This window comes from Geotrypetes seraphini, chromosome 17, assembly GCF_902459505.1.
Source record: "Geotrypetes seraphini chromosome 17, aGeoSer1.1, whole genome shotgun sequence".
Taxonomy (NCBI): domain Eukaryota; kingdom Metazoa; phylum Chordata; class Amphibia; order Gymnophiona; family Dermophiidae; genus Geotrypetes; species Geotrypetes seraphini.
Genome location: NC_047100.1, coordinates 2,794,372 through 2,807,022, shown reverse-complemented (window position 1 = coordinate 2,807,022; position 12,651 = coordinate 2,794,372). Strand labels below are relative to the sequence as shown.

Here is a 12,651-nt window from a genome sequence, read left to right as displayed (position 1 = left end):
CACTTTTATGTGCAGCGGACCCAGGAGATCAGGAAATAAAATCATCTCTTTGTCCTTCTGACTGGTCCTCTTAAGGGGGCTGGCGCTTCTAGGGCTACTATTGCATGCTAGATCAAGGAGACTATTGCTTCCGCTTCTCTTCTGGGGCAGCAGCCCGTTCCGGAGTTTCTCAAAGCTCATTCTACTCGGGGTCAGGCGGCTTCTTGGGCTGAGTCGTCGCTCGTGCCTCCAGTGGACATTTGTAAGGCTGCGGTTTGGTCTTCCTTGTATTCCTTTGTCAGCCTCTTTCGGGTAGATGTTCTGGCGCGTCAGGACGCGGTGTTCGGTGTGTGTGTTCTGGTGTCAGCCCTTCGGGGGTCCCGCCCGTGTGAGGGACTGCTTTGGTACGTCCCATTCGTAAAGATTAACCTCTACTGGTCTGGAGAGTGCTAAAGAAGGAGAAATTAGGTTCTTACCTGCTAATTTACTTTCTTTTAGCTTCTCCAGACCAGTAGAGGTCCCCACCCTGTCTGTTGTTGTTGGGGCTGTTTCGCGGGCAGTTTTTGTTTTTTGCTGCGGGTTCTAGTATTTTTCTAGGGCCGGGGAGAATTAAAGAACAGCGGCTGTGGCTCGGCTGGCTTAGCTGGCGAGCTGTGGGGACATTTTCCTTCTGGTATTTCTCCTCTGCATTTTCCAACAGCATTTGGGTATGTTATTTGTTACTCCTGTTTGGAGTATTGTTTTCTTTCTGTTTTCCAGTTCTTAGTTCTGCTTGGCTATTCGGCAGACTGATGTAAATAGAGAAGGGAGTATATTATATACTGTCCCACAGTTTTGTTTTCAGTCTCCACCTGCTGGTCATGATTGGATATATACCATTCGTAAAGATTAACCTCTACTGGTCTGGAGAAGAAGCTAAAAGAAAGTAAATTAGCAGGTAAGAACCTAATTTCTCCTTCTGTGCTAACTTTTGATCTCGGATAAGCCTATAACAGTGGAGTCTGGACCCCAAATGGATGCTGCCCCTCGCTCTAGACCTCAGCTGGGACCAGTAGCAGCTGTTGGCATGGGGCCAGTAAATGATGCTCCTTTTTGTAGTTTGTCTGTCTTAACTATATATTGTAAGCTATTGTGAGCAGGGAGAGTCTCTTCCTTGGTTTGGTGTACAGCACTGCGTATGCTCGGCAAGTAGTAATAGTAGTTTACCGACCCTGTCCCCTCCTCTTTCCAGTTGGACTGGAAACCCATAGAGCGTACTGGGGTCTCAAAGAACACTGACACACAGGTTCCTGTACTGCTGCTGCCTTAATGATTTGGATAATGGGGAGAAGACAAAGGGTCCGGAGATCAGCTATTTTGGGGGTCACATGAATTTTTGCCTGTTAAAATTGAATCCTATTTAGGGTTACCAAATGGCTCCAGAAAAAGGAGGACAGATCGAGTCATCTGGGTTTTACTTCCATTGCTTCCAACAGAAGTAAAACCCGGATGTCTTAATCTGTCCTCCTTTTTCTGGAGCCATAGGGTAACCCTAGATCATATTGAGTAAAAGTTTGGAAAGCACTGGGTATACGAGAGATACGTTTGTAGTGGTTTCAGGTTAGGACTAAAGCTTATAAGATTTGTGTTATGTCAGTAATCAGAAGTTGACTCCCTGGAGCTGTGTTTTCTTCAACAGTTCCTGCTCTGAAAGGGATGAGTGGTATAGTACCATCAACAGGACAGTCCTGGAGTACTACCAGTCCCACAATGCACTGGGCTATCACAGCAGCATGGAGGTAAATGTATGTCCCAGTTGATACAAATAAACAGTTGGACTGAACATTCTAGATAATGCAAATCATCCTGCCACTTTGGCTAATAGACTTTTCTCTCATGGCTCTGGATTATTAGACAAGTAAACCAGTCCTGGAACGACCCAGTAGCCCTACAATGAAAAATAGACATTTTTTTAAGTGCTTTGAATTTATAATTAATTAATTTTATAATTTATATTCCACATATCCAAATTATTCAGGTACTCAAGCATTATTCCCTAACTGTCCCGGCAGGCTCCCACTCTATCTAATGTATCTGGGGCAATGGGGGATTAAGTGACTAGCACAGGATCACAAGGAACAGTGCGGGATTTCAGCTGTAGCTCTAACCACCGCACCACACACTCCAGAACTTTACTTTTTGCTTTCAATTAGTTATTTATGGAATTCACAATTATACAGTGAATTGCATCCATATATAACATACACTGTTAGTAGGCATATGCCATCCTGGCCTCCTGTAATGCTGTGGCAGGGGCTGTAGGATCTGCCCTTGGGTGGGTCGTCAGAAGAGCAGAGGCTGCTGCCGTATGCTTGTTCACATTTGTTTGCCTCTCCTCCCCCCCTCTCTCACTGTTTGGTCTGAACCATGAGAAGGAAAGCAGAAGAGTCCCAGCCACATTGTCCTCTGCTGCCAACCTGGACAGCTGCGATTATAGCCCCATAGAGGCTGGTTCAGCTTGAGCTAAAAGTGCAAAGAAGTGTGCTGAAGGAAATGGCTCCCCCTCATGCCTGATCTACCCAGGTCCTTTGGCCTCTCTTCCGCCTCCATGTTCCCAGCTATTTATCAAATGAAATGGGATATAGAAATACATTCCCTGCTGATCTCTCTGCCCTCCCCACATCCCTAACCAAACAATGCTAAAGGTTATCTTCCGTTAGTGATTTCCCCGTTGCTTTCTGTCTCTTGGCTTTTGCAGGTGAAAGAGAAGTTGGGGGGATCGCTAGGGGAGAAGCCTCCAACCTTGATCCCAGTGTCCCATGTCATGATGTGTATGAACTGTGGTTGTGATTTCAAACTGACACTGAGACGGCACCATTGCCATGCCTGTGGAAAGGTAAGACAAATGGGCTGCGCCGTGGTCCCGCCCCAGGAAAGAGACTCATCTTGCTCACTGAAACCACTGAGGCTGAGCATTATTAGTGGACTGAAGGCAGGGTAGGCACGTTAGGATAAAACTTGTAAACTGTATGTTATGCATATTGGTATTAGATCCCTAGTATGTATCATGTTAGGATAAACTATGGTAAATTGTAACCTGTTAATTGTATATTATGTAATCTGTTCTGAGCTCTTTGGGGAAAACGGGAGAGAAATAAATACAGTTTCTGCTTCCATTGAAAACATATGGTCCATTTCAGCTGAAACTGAAAGGAACAGCAAAAGGATTTTGGTCGGCCTCTGATACAAGCAGTTCCGTGCCATTGAAGCTCGACAGTGTCTGGAAATTTGTTAGGAGGCTGTGAAACACTAGGGTAGCACTGTTCACTTTTCTAACGAGAACAATGTTTTCGTACAGATCATATGTCGAAACTGCTCCAGACACAAATATCCTCTGAAGTACCTGAAGGATCGTATAGCAAAAGTTTGCGATAGCTGTTACGCTGAGCTGAGAAAAAGAGGTAATGCGCACATTAAAACAAGTTTCTCGTAATTAACCTTCACTAGCAGCTTCTAGGGGGCGCCAAAGAGCAGCCGCAGTCAAAACGATAGGTCCAGACCTTACCACAAACTCATAGAACCTCCAGTGGGCACTTCAAAACTTCCAGCCATTTTTATAAGACTGATTGTAATCAAGTTTATCAAAATTTGAGGGGGAGGGGTGAAGAGGAGTCTAGTGGCCTTAGGTTAATCGAAGGGATGCAAGGCTAAAGGTTCACCTGGGGAGCCTGACCTTAGCTGGAGCCGTCTTGCGTTCCAAGCTGGGCTGGGCTCTTGTTGGTTCCTGGACTCCTGGCTGGACTAGGATTCACTTCTTCCTAGTAATTTTCTGGGACAAAGGCTGGGTTGGAGGTCTCTGAGGGGGAGGCTAAGCTGGGGTCTTCCTGGCATTTTTCTGAGTGCAGGATAGGCCCTTGGGGACGGGGGTGTAAGTGCTGGTAACTTATCTGAAGGAGTCCAAAATCTGCAAAATGTTTTCTGCCATGAATATTTTGTGCCCTGGTTTTGCAGAGCTGCCTGCAGTGTCAGTGAGTTACCCGCCACCCTCTGCCCGCTTTTCTGGCAGCGCCTTTTCCTTTGTGTTCCACAATATTCAACCCACCGCACTCAAGAAGCAAAAGAAAATCCCATCCGCTCTAATGGAGGTAAGGTGAATAAATGTGAAAAAAAACAAACCGCAACGCTGCACTGGCCTCTGTGGTAGTGCTGAAGCAGCTGGGGGAGGGAGGGTGGCTGTACTGCTTCCATATACTAACAATGGGGGGTGGGAGTGTAATGCTGTAGGGTTTCGGTCACAATCCCTCTTATCCATTAAATCTAATCTTCAGGCTCAAGGCGACTTTTAAGAGGGGGAGTGGAGGTGGGAGGGGAAGGGCAAAGGGGAGGCGGAGAGGGGAAAGGAGATTAAGTATCGAACAGATGGGTTTTCAATTTTTTTCGGAAGATGACATGGCAAGGTTCAGCTCTGGTCATTTCTATAAGGCCATTCCAAGTTTTGAGTCCTAGAAAGGTAAGCATGGAGTGGAAAACTCATTTGTAGTGAAGATCTTTTGTGGATGGGAGATTTAGTAGCATCCGGTTGAGGGTTATGCGAGAAGTAGATTATGCCATTGAGAAGAGCTGGATGAGTGGGGCAGCAGAGTTTCCATAAAGTATTCTGTGAATGATGCAAGATACTTTGAATGTTCCTGTTGGTATGGGTAGCCGGTGCAATTGTTTGATGAAGGTTGTGACTGAATCGTATTTTCTCAGGTTGAAGATAAGTCTTACGGCAGTGTTTTGGATAAGTTGCATTTTGTGACTTAGAGCAGTGTTGATTCCCATGTAGATGGAGTTGCAGTAGTCCAGTTGTGGTAGGATCATCAGTTGTCCGATTAAGGCAAAGTGGTGTTGGTGAAAGTACAGTCTGATTAGTCTTAGTTATCTCAGGGTGTAGAGGGATTTCTTTTGGAGACTAGATATTTGAGGTTCCATGGTTAGAGTGGAGTCCAGTATGCAACCTAGGGTTTTGGAGGGCTCGTCTTTGGAGAGAATTTTGCCTGATCGAAGGGTGATGCTTGTTGGTGCCATTTGCTGGGCCGTGTGGAAGCATAGAACTTTGGGTTTAATTGTGTTTAGTTTGTTTGTTGGTTGTTGCCCAATTTTGGATTCTTTCTATACTGTGTGAGATTTTGTTGGAGACATCTGATTGATTTTTGATTGTGGGAATAAGGAGAAAAATGTCATCAGCATAGGACATTATGCTTTCATCTTCGAATTTGAGGTTACCTAGAGAGCTCATGAAGAGATTGAATAGGATGGGGGGAGAGTGGGAGCCTTGTGGCACACCGCAGGAGGCTTTCCAGGGGTTGGAGGTCTCTCCACTCTTATTGACGATATATTCTCTGTTTTGTAGGAAATCTGAGAACTGTTTTAGCACTCTGCCTATTTCTGGTAGTTTTATTAGTAGTAGGTGGTGGTCAACTGAATCGAAGGCTGCTGGAAATATCAAATTGGAGGAATATTGCTTGGCATCCTGTGCTGAGCAGTTGTTTGGTTTTTGTGATTAAGGTGAGGAGGAGAAGCTCTGTGCTTACACCTTCTTATTGAGACTTAGGACCAGATTCTCGAAACTTGAATGCCGTTGCTAAACTGGTTGCAGATGGTTTAAACTGCATGCATTTTAGCGGCGGATTATCAAAAAGGCTTAGTGCGGTCTTTAGTGAACTTTCTAGCAGTCTCCAACACTGCCTTGTAAATGGGCTCTTCAATATTGAAATGAGCACTCTGGTGGATTCTTAAAAATTGCACTCATTCTCTAAGGGCTGCATTAGCTTTTGGCAACAAAAATAACCTTGAGTTTTGGCCAGGTACTAGTGACCACCGTGAGAACGGGCTACTGGGCTTGATGGACCATTGGTCTGACCCAGTACGGCTATTCCTTTGCTCTTAACTCCTTTTCAGAAACTGCTTAAGGCATACTTATTTCAGGAAGCTTTTCCAGGTTCTCTTCTGGAAGTGGTTTAGTAAGGCGCTCTCTCTCTCTCTCTCTTTTTAGCTAGAATTCTGGGTTTTGTGTGGCTGGGGGGAGGGGGGCTTCCCTATCCAGTTTTATGGAGTTTTCCAGTATGTGATTTTTTTTAAAATTCTGATTGTTAACTGCTTAGATTACCTTATAATGTAGCAGTATATCAAATAAATTTGCAATCAGTAAGAAAGTGGCATTTGTTATCAGGGCTAGTAGAATAGCTTGAGTTTTATAGAGCACATTGGCCTCAAAAAAATAAGTTCAAGTTTCTGCTCATTAGCAAGGTAGGTTGGGAATGCCAGCCCTCATCTTTTGGACATCGATTTGGGTAGTTGTAGGTGACCCAGATTGGCCACTGACAGGATACACTTTAAGCTAAGTGGTGATTTTTTTGCTATTTATAAAAAACAAAAGAAGTTAAAATAATGAATGCTTGATAAGAGTAGAAATTGATAACACAAATAAGGAGATGGAAGTAATTTGGTCTATGATGGAAACACAAACCTTGGTATTGGATTGATTGTATACTTACCCAAATAGGTTTCAGAGACCTTTGCTCTCCACTATCTCGTCGAGTACCCTTGAGTGGGATTTATTTTGCATTGGAGGATTGTCTTGTAGAAACCCCACATACCATCATCCCTGGTTTCATTTAGTTGTAGGTGACCCAGATTGGCCACTGGCCCAGCACAGCATTGCTTATGACCCTGAATCAGTAATGGTCTTATTACTTCTCACTGCTGAAGTTTTGTGTGGTCAGGTTGATTGTATACTTGCACATGTGCTTGGTCTTTGCTACATTAATTCTCTTTCTCTGTCAGGCAGCATCATCGGGAGAAGGTACTTCAATCAGCGGTTTTCTCTACAGGTGCAAGAGGGGAAAGAGGCATTGGAAGAAACATTGGTTTATTATCAGAGGCAAAGTTCTGTATACATACAAAGCCAATGAGGTAGGTGCCCAGGTCCACTCTGAAAGAAAGGAGGACGCTGAGTGGCAGACCATGAGTTCAAATCCCAACACTCATCTATCTCCAGGCATAAAGAGAAAGGCAGGATTATATTGTGAAAGATTTTACATAAATTTTTCCCTGCCCCTGCGGGAACTCATTTTCCCATCCCGTCGAGTTCTATTCTTGTCCCTGCCCCATTCCTGCAAGCTCCGTCCTCATCTGCACAAGCCTCAAACACTTTAATAAGTATTTGAGGCTTGTGCGGTTAAGGCAGAGCTTACATGAATTGGGGCAGGAACTGCGAAAAAAACTCATGGGGATGGGACAGGGAAATCGAGTTCCTGCGAGAACGGAGAAAAATCTGGCCCCATGTCATTCACCAAAATGTAACACACTGTAATAGGGATCAATTCTATAAAATGCACCAAAATTTAGGCCATAAAATGCTGCTTGGAATCTGGGTGCCTAAATCCCATTCTAGAATATTGCCATATAAGTCAGCTTTAAGTTTCCGGTTCCCTCTTATGGCATGTCAGTAGCAGTAGAATTTTTTTTTCTGGTTGCTTGAGAGTTCTAATTAATTGAGTTCCGGTTCACAGAGTCTACTGTATTATTAAGTTACAATAGTCTGCACATATTTATTTTGGAGTGGAGCTCTGCTTCCTACCCTTTCAGTGTATAGTAGTGATTTGACACATCTCCTGTGAGTTGTGATTCTAGAAATTGAGCCCACCCAATCCAGTGAGCAACTGCAAGGGGGGCATGAGCGGGTCAGGGGAGTGTCCAGCAGCAGCCATTGATCTAGAGCTGTGCATAAAGTTACTTAGGCTAGTATTCTGTAATGAATTATCCTCAGAGAACTATGTGTTTTAAAGAAAAATGGCTTCAGGTTTAGCCTCCAAACTTGGCCCATGTGACTTTGTTATAGCATCATTGTCTAGTACTGTACAAAGAACATGACTTCTAAGCAGCAAGCGTGACTAATTCAGATCCAGGTTGTTTCTCAGCTGCTCACCAACTTTTGACAGTGGGATGTCCGGCTGCATGTACTGAGTAGGCAAAACCTGCTGTCCTGTCAGCTTTTCAGTGCCAAGCAGATGGCAACAGCTGAATTGTAATTGCATTTGGGTTTTGGAACTTTTCTGCATTCTGCCACTTATGGCACATGAAATTTATGACTGCTGGATGTAAGTAGATTAGCTGTGAATTACCTTGTCAGTTCATAAATTACTGCAAATCCATAGTGGGTTTGTTAGCAACAAGTTCTCTGCCTTACTGTTCTGCAGGACAAAGTAGCCAGTGAGAGTTTGCCGTTGTTGGGCTTTGAGCTGCTCCACAAACATCAGGAAGGAACTACAGACGGAGAAACCATTTTCCATCTCTACCATAAGGAAACTTTATTTTTCAGCTTCAAAGCAGAGGATAGCAGTGCGGCAGAGAGGTACAAATACCCCATCCTTGTTTTAAATTGTCTATACATGTAACATCTTATGAACACAAGAAAGAAGCTCTCTGGCACAATGCAATAAATTTGAGAGCGTGAGCTCGTACTCCATGTGACCTGGCTTTTTATCATCGTATGCAAAACACTGATCGATTTGGAGAAATTGCCCCCACAGCAAACAGAGAGAGAACAAAATGGGGGTAAACTCTCCAGTTGTATCACTTGCTACTGCTTTTCAAGGATCCTATAAACCTGTCTGCATGCTAGGCGAGTCTTACACTCCCATCTTGGACGCAGTAGAAGGGAAAAGCCTGCTTTCAGGTATAGAAAGGCCAGTTTCTGAAAATCCATTGTACAGACCTTTATAAAGCGTGAGTCAGGTTTACATTGAAGTCAGAGAGGATTTCATGAAACTTAGAATACAGGCTGACCCTGGACTTAGGCTGTGGTAAAGAGAACCCAGGTTCAATCAAGAATGGCTGGCGATAGCACAGTTCAAAGGTGGCAGGAGAGAGGGGAAGTTACTGATACTACTGTAGCTAGTTCAGAGCACAGAAGACATGTTCCTCCAGGAGAGGGGCTGCTGAGGGTCCCATGATACTGCCTGAGTAGACTGGGGAGTGTAAAAGGAAAGTCCTAGAAACATGATGACAGATAAAGGCCAAATGGCCCAGCCAGTCTGCCCATCCGCAGTAACCATTATCTCTTCCCCTGCAATGGCTCTACCTGCTGTCTCGTCTGTTCAGTATCCCTCTCAAAAAGAAAGAAAAGTACAGAAAAAATGTTTCAGAAGTTGCTCAAATAAGTGCGGAGCTCTCGTTTTGGATATCCCATTAGAACGAGTGTTTCCAAGTGCCTACAAGATATTTCTTCATAAAACTGTTTTGAAAAGAGCTCTTTGGTAGTCAAGGCTATAGGGTAACAGTTTTATGAAGAACGCAGGGTAAGTGCTATTTCATATTCCTTTGAATTGAATCTCATCTTATCACAAACTGCTCAGCTGACATTTGATAAATATAAATGAGTGGAGTTTGACCTAAGATGACAAAAGCTCAGAAGACAATTTAATAATCTTGGTGAGCATAAATTTAAGGGCTTTCAGAAATTTGATTACTTCATACGTTTGAATAGGCCGAGTTAGATTTTTGTTTGAGCTAGTCTGTTGCGAGTTATACAGGAACGTTACAGTTGGACTTTTCCTTGTATGATAGAGTGGTAACAGCCACTTAACACCAAACAATGACATGTCCACAGTGATGAGATTTAATGAAAAGCCTCACCTAACCGTTGGAAATGGCCATAAATACCAAAGAATTGTAGCACAGAATGGACTGGCCAATGTTTCCTATTACCAGTTGCTGAATTGGTATTTTTTGAGGGGGTTGGGGACATTCAACATGAGAACTAGTTAATCTTAGGAGTTGGTGAAATTCCTAATCCATTGTCTATAATGCTAACAAACGCTCCAATCACTTCAGATTGATTAATTTTCTGTTTATTGTAATTGAATCAGATAGGGGAGAAATCGGCATCAAAATGCTCAAACCAAATGCTGTCTGGTGTAGCACTAGCAACTCTTTAATGAGATCAAGTTTGCTTTTCTTAAATCTGTGATTTTCTTTCAGCAAAACACTTTCATCATCAGTTTTGTTACGAGTACTAGATAATTTCTTTTGTATTTTTTACTTACATCTGACTGTATCTCGTCTGTTTTGCAGGTGGGTAGAAGCCATGAAAGAAGCTACTATATTATAGCAATTGTTCCCCGGGTGGGGGACTTCATCTGCTCCTGTCTCAAGATGACATCTGATGCATCACCCTGCCCAGAGCAGAACTCATCCACCAGGACAGTAGAGCCGCTTCTGTTCTAAGGCCAGGCAACAGCAGGACACGAATCTAAGACACCTGCACAGACTTGGGTAAATTGACTTGCAGAAAGCCACTACCAACCCCAGTCGGTGTCCGTCTTGGCTTTGGGTGCCTGCCGGAAGTGAATGCTTCATTGTTTCACCAAGGGATTTCACACTTATTTTCTCACATTGAGATTGAACTTACTATTATTTTGCAACAACAATTACTGTAAGAAAAAAAAATGAATAAAGATGGGGGCCTCCTCTGCATCAGCAAGAGTCTGATACCTGGAAAATGTTTCCCCCATTCTTTGCCGGTGGGGAGAATATTTCATAATTTGGTCTTGTAGTGCTGTTGATTTTCTAAAGCTTACAACTTTCTCATACTGAAATTTACAGATTCCTACTTTTTGTGAAATTCATTAAAGGTCTGTTCTTACTACCAATCATCGTACAGATAACAAGCACTAGAGTTTACTTGCCAAACAAAAGGATGGATGGTTGTTTGTCCTCAGGTCAGCAACCACATGGACCAGTTTTCCACTACTGTTAAAGAATGAGGACTCAATATGGATAAAAACAGCAAAGTACACGTGGAAAGTTAGGAGTAGGTGCGCATGTGCACCCCCTTCTGGTAAACGGACAGAGCTGCAGTGGAGACCAGCAGGCTTTCACTTACAATAAGAGCGCAATGAGTTAGTGGGTTTCACCAATGGCCAGTCTGCTCGGACTTTAAAACAGCCACTTTGGGGTTTTCAAGTATCTTGGCCCTATATAAGCCAGCCATGTAAGTCCTGCCACACTGCCGTCACTGTTTGCCATGGGTTTAGCACAGGTGGGTTGATCTGTGGGGTAAGTTCCAGTGTATTGCAAATACAGCCACTTTTTCAAATCAACTATCTGCTTTTAGGCTGTCGGCCAAAACCAGCTTCATCTGCCTGGCAAGATATAGTAAATGTCTAGACCAGGAACAGTGTCTGTCTTTGTGCAGTCATCAGAATCTCTTTCACCTATTAAGAACATAAGATTTGCTGCTGCTGGGTCAGACCAGTGGTCCATCATGCCCAGCAGTCCGCTCACGCGACCAGTGCCCTATTGGAGTTTAGCCTTACCTGCGTATGTTCTGTTCCAGCAGGAACTTATCCAATCATTTCTTGAATCCCTGAAGGATGCTTTCCCCTATAACAGCTTCTGGAAGAATGATCCAGATTTCTACCACTCTCTGAAAACAAAACAAGTGGGGGGAAAGGCAAATAAAATCAGGCGCCTTAATTTTATATGCATTTTTAGTTAATGTTCTAAAAGTTAATGGCTTAAATCTTCAAAGATAGCTACTTGCACTGACCTAGTGCAGAGCAAGCCCTATGTACAACGAACAACTACATTGTTTGCTTGGTCAGCATTTCAGGGTGGTTAATATTACTTTGGAAACCGATCCATCACAAATTACTATTATGTCTGCATGGGCATGGTGCGTAACAGTGTATTTAAAGAAATATTCAGGACATCATTTATTTTGTGTTGCTTTTAGCTATCAAAATTACAAAAAGTTTGTTTTAGAAAACTTTTAAAAGAAACCTAGTAACAAAAGTTGAGACACATTTACTGGACATCTTTCTCTATACACTCCTCATGGGCCTGAGGCTGCTTCTGAAGCTTTAGGCTCCAAACCCTACTGCATCTGTTAACTGATGCCAGATGTCAGTGTCTAGTCTCCAGTTATCTAAAGACCTCTAAAGCCCCATTTTTCATGTAGGTTTCAGAAATATCAAACTCATATGCGTGCAAGCGAAGAATTGTGCAATCAGAAAAGCAATTGTAAGATGACCTGTGCAATTTGGTAGTCAGTACTGGATCAAGCCAAGTGTCCCTTTTTATACTCATGAAAAGAACCCCTTACCTTTACTTGTATATACCCAGTGGAACAGGTATTATTAACCCCCCTCCCCCCGAAAAAGCCCTTTCTGTGCACTTTGACACTAGCTCCCTCAGAGAAATATCAGGGCTACAAATCCTAGAAATTCTTGAATCACTGATGCAAATACATGAGAGTTTGTACAGAACCCATCAGGTCCTGGAATCAGTTAGCCAGTATTCACTCTTGACACTGAAACCTAGTCCACTCAGCTCTAAAAAGACTTTCAGAGAGAGCTAAGGGACAAGTTTATTTTATAATTGTTAAAATGCAGAAAAGAATGTCATTTCTAAAAATCTTTCTGTAAAATAGTTATTTCAGAGATTGCATTATATATTTATGTTTTCAGAGATTTGGGTTTTCATCTCATCGACTAAAGTTCCTGGTTAAAAAGATGCATAACCTCTTTAAAATCCATGTTTTAGAAGTTTGTTTCATACATTATTGACAAATTTATAAAAAAAAAAACTGGAATTGATTTTCTGTATAATAATGTTAAAACACAAAACAACCAGCAAGTAAATCTG

At 42.9% G+C, this 12,651-nt stretch overlaps 1 protein-coding gene across 6 annotated transcripts in view; it reads left to right on the top strand.

The window, feature by feature from the left end:
- The window catches only part of FGD5 (FYVE, RhoGEF and PH domain containing 5), a 164,945-nt gene extending 152,294 nt beyond the window's left edge, over positions 1–12,651 (top strand). For all 6 annotated transcript variants that reach the window (XM_033925953.1, XM_033925954.1, XM_033925955.1 and 3 more), the window contains 7 exons: positions 1,658–1,757; positions 2,717–2,854; positions 3,317–3,419; positions 3,970–4,103; positions 6,787–6,915; positions 8,202–8,356; positions 10,078–12,651. In XM_033925953.1, the coding sequence (XP_033781844.1) occupies positions 1,658–1,757; positions 2,717–2,854; positions 3,317–3,419; positions 3,970–4,103; positions 6,787–6,915; positions 8,202–8,356; positions 10,078–10,114 (796 nt within the window). In that variant the 3' untranslated portion in view covers positions 10,115–12,651. The remainder of the gene's footprint in view (positions 1–1,657; positions 1,758–2,716; positions 2,855–3,316; positions 3,420–3,969; positions 4,104–6,786; positions 6,916–8,201; positions 8,357–10,077) is intronic.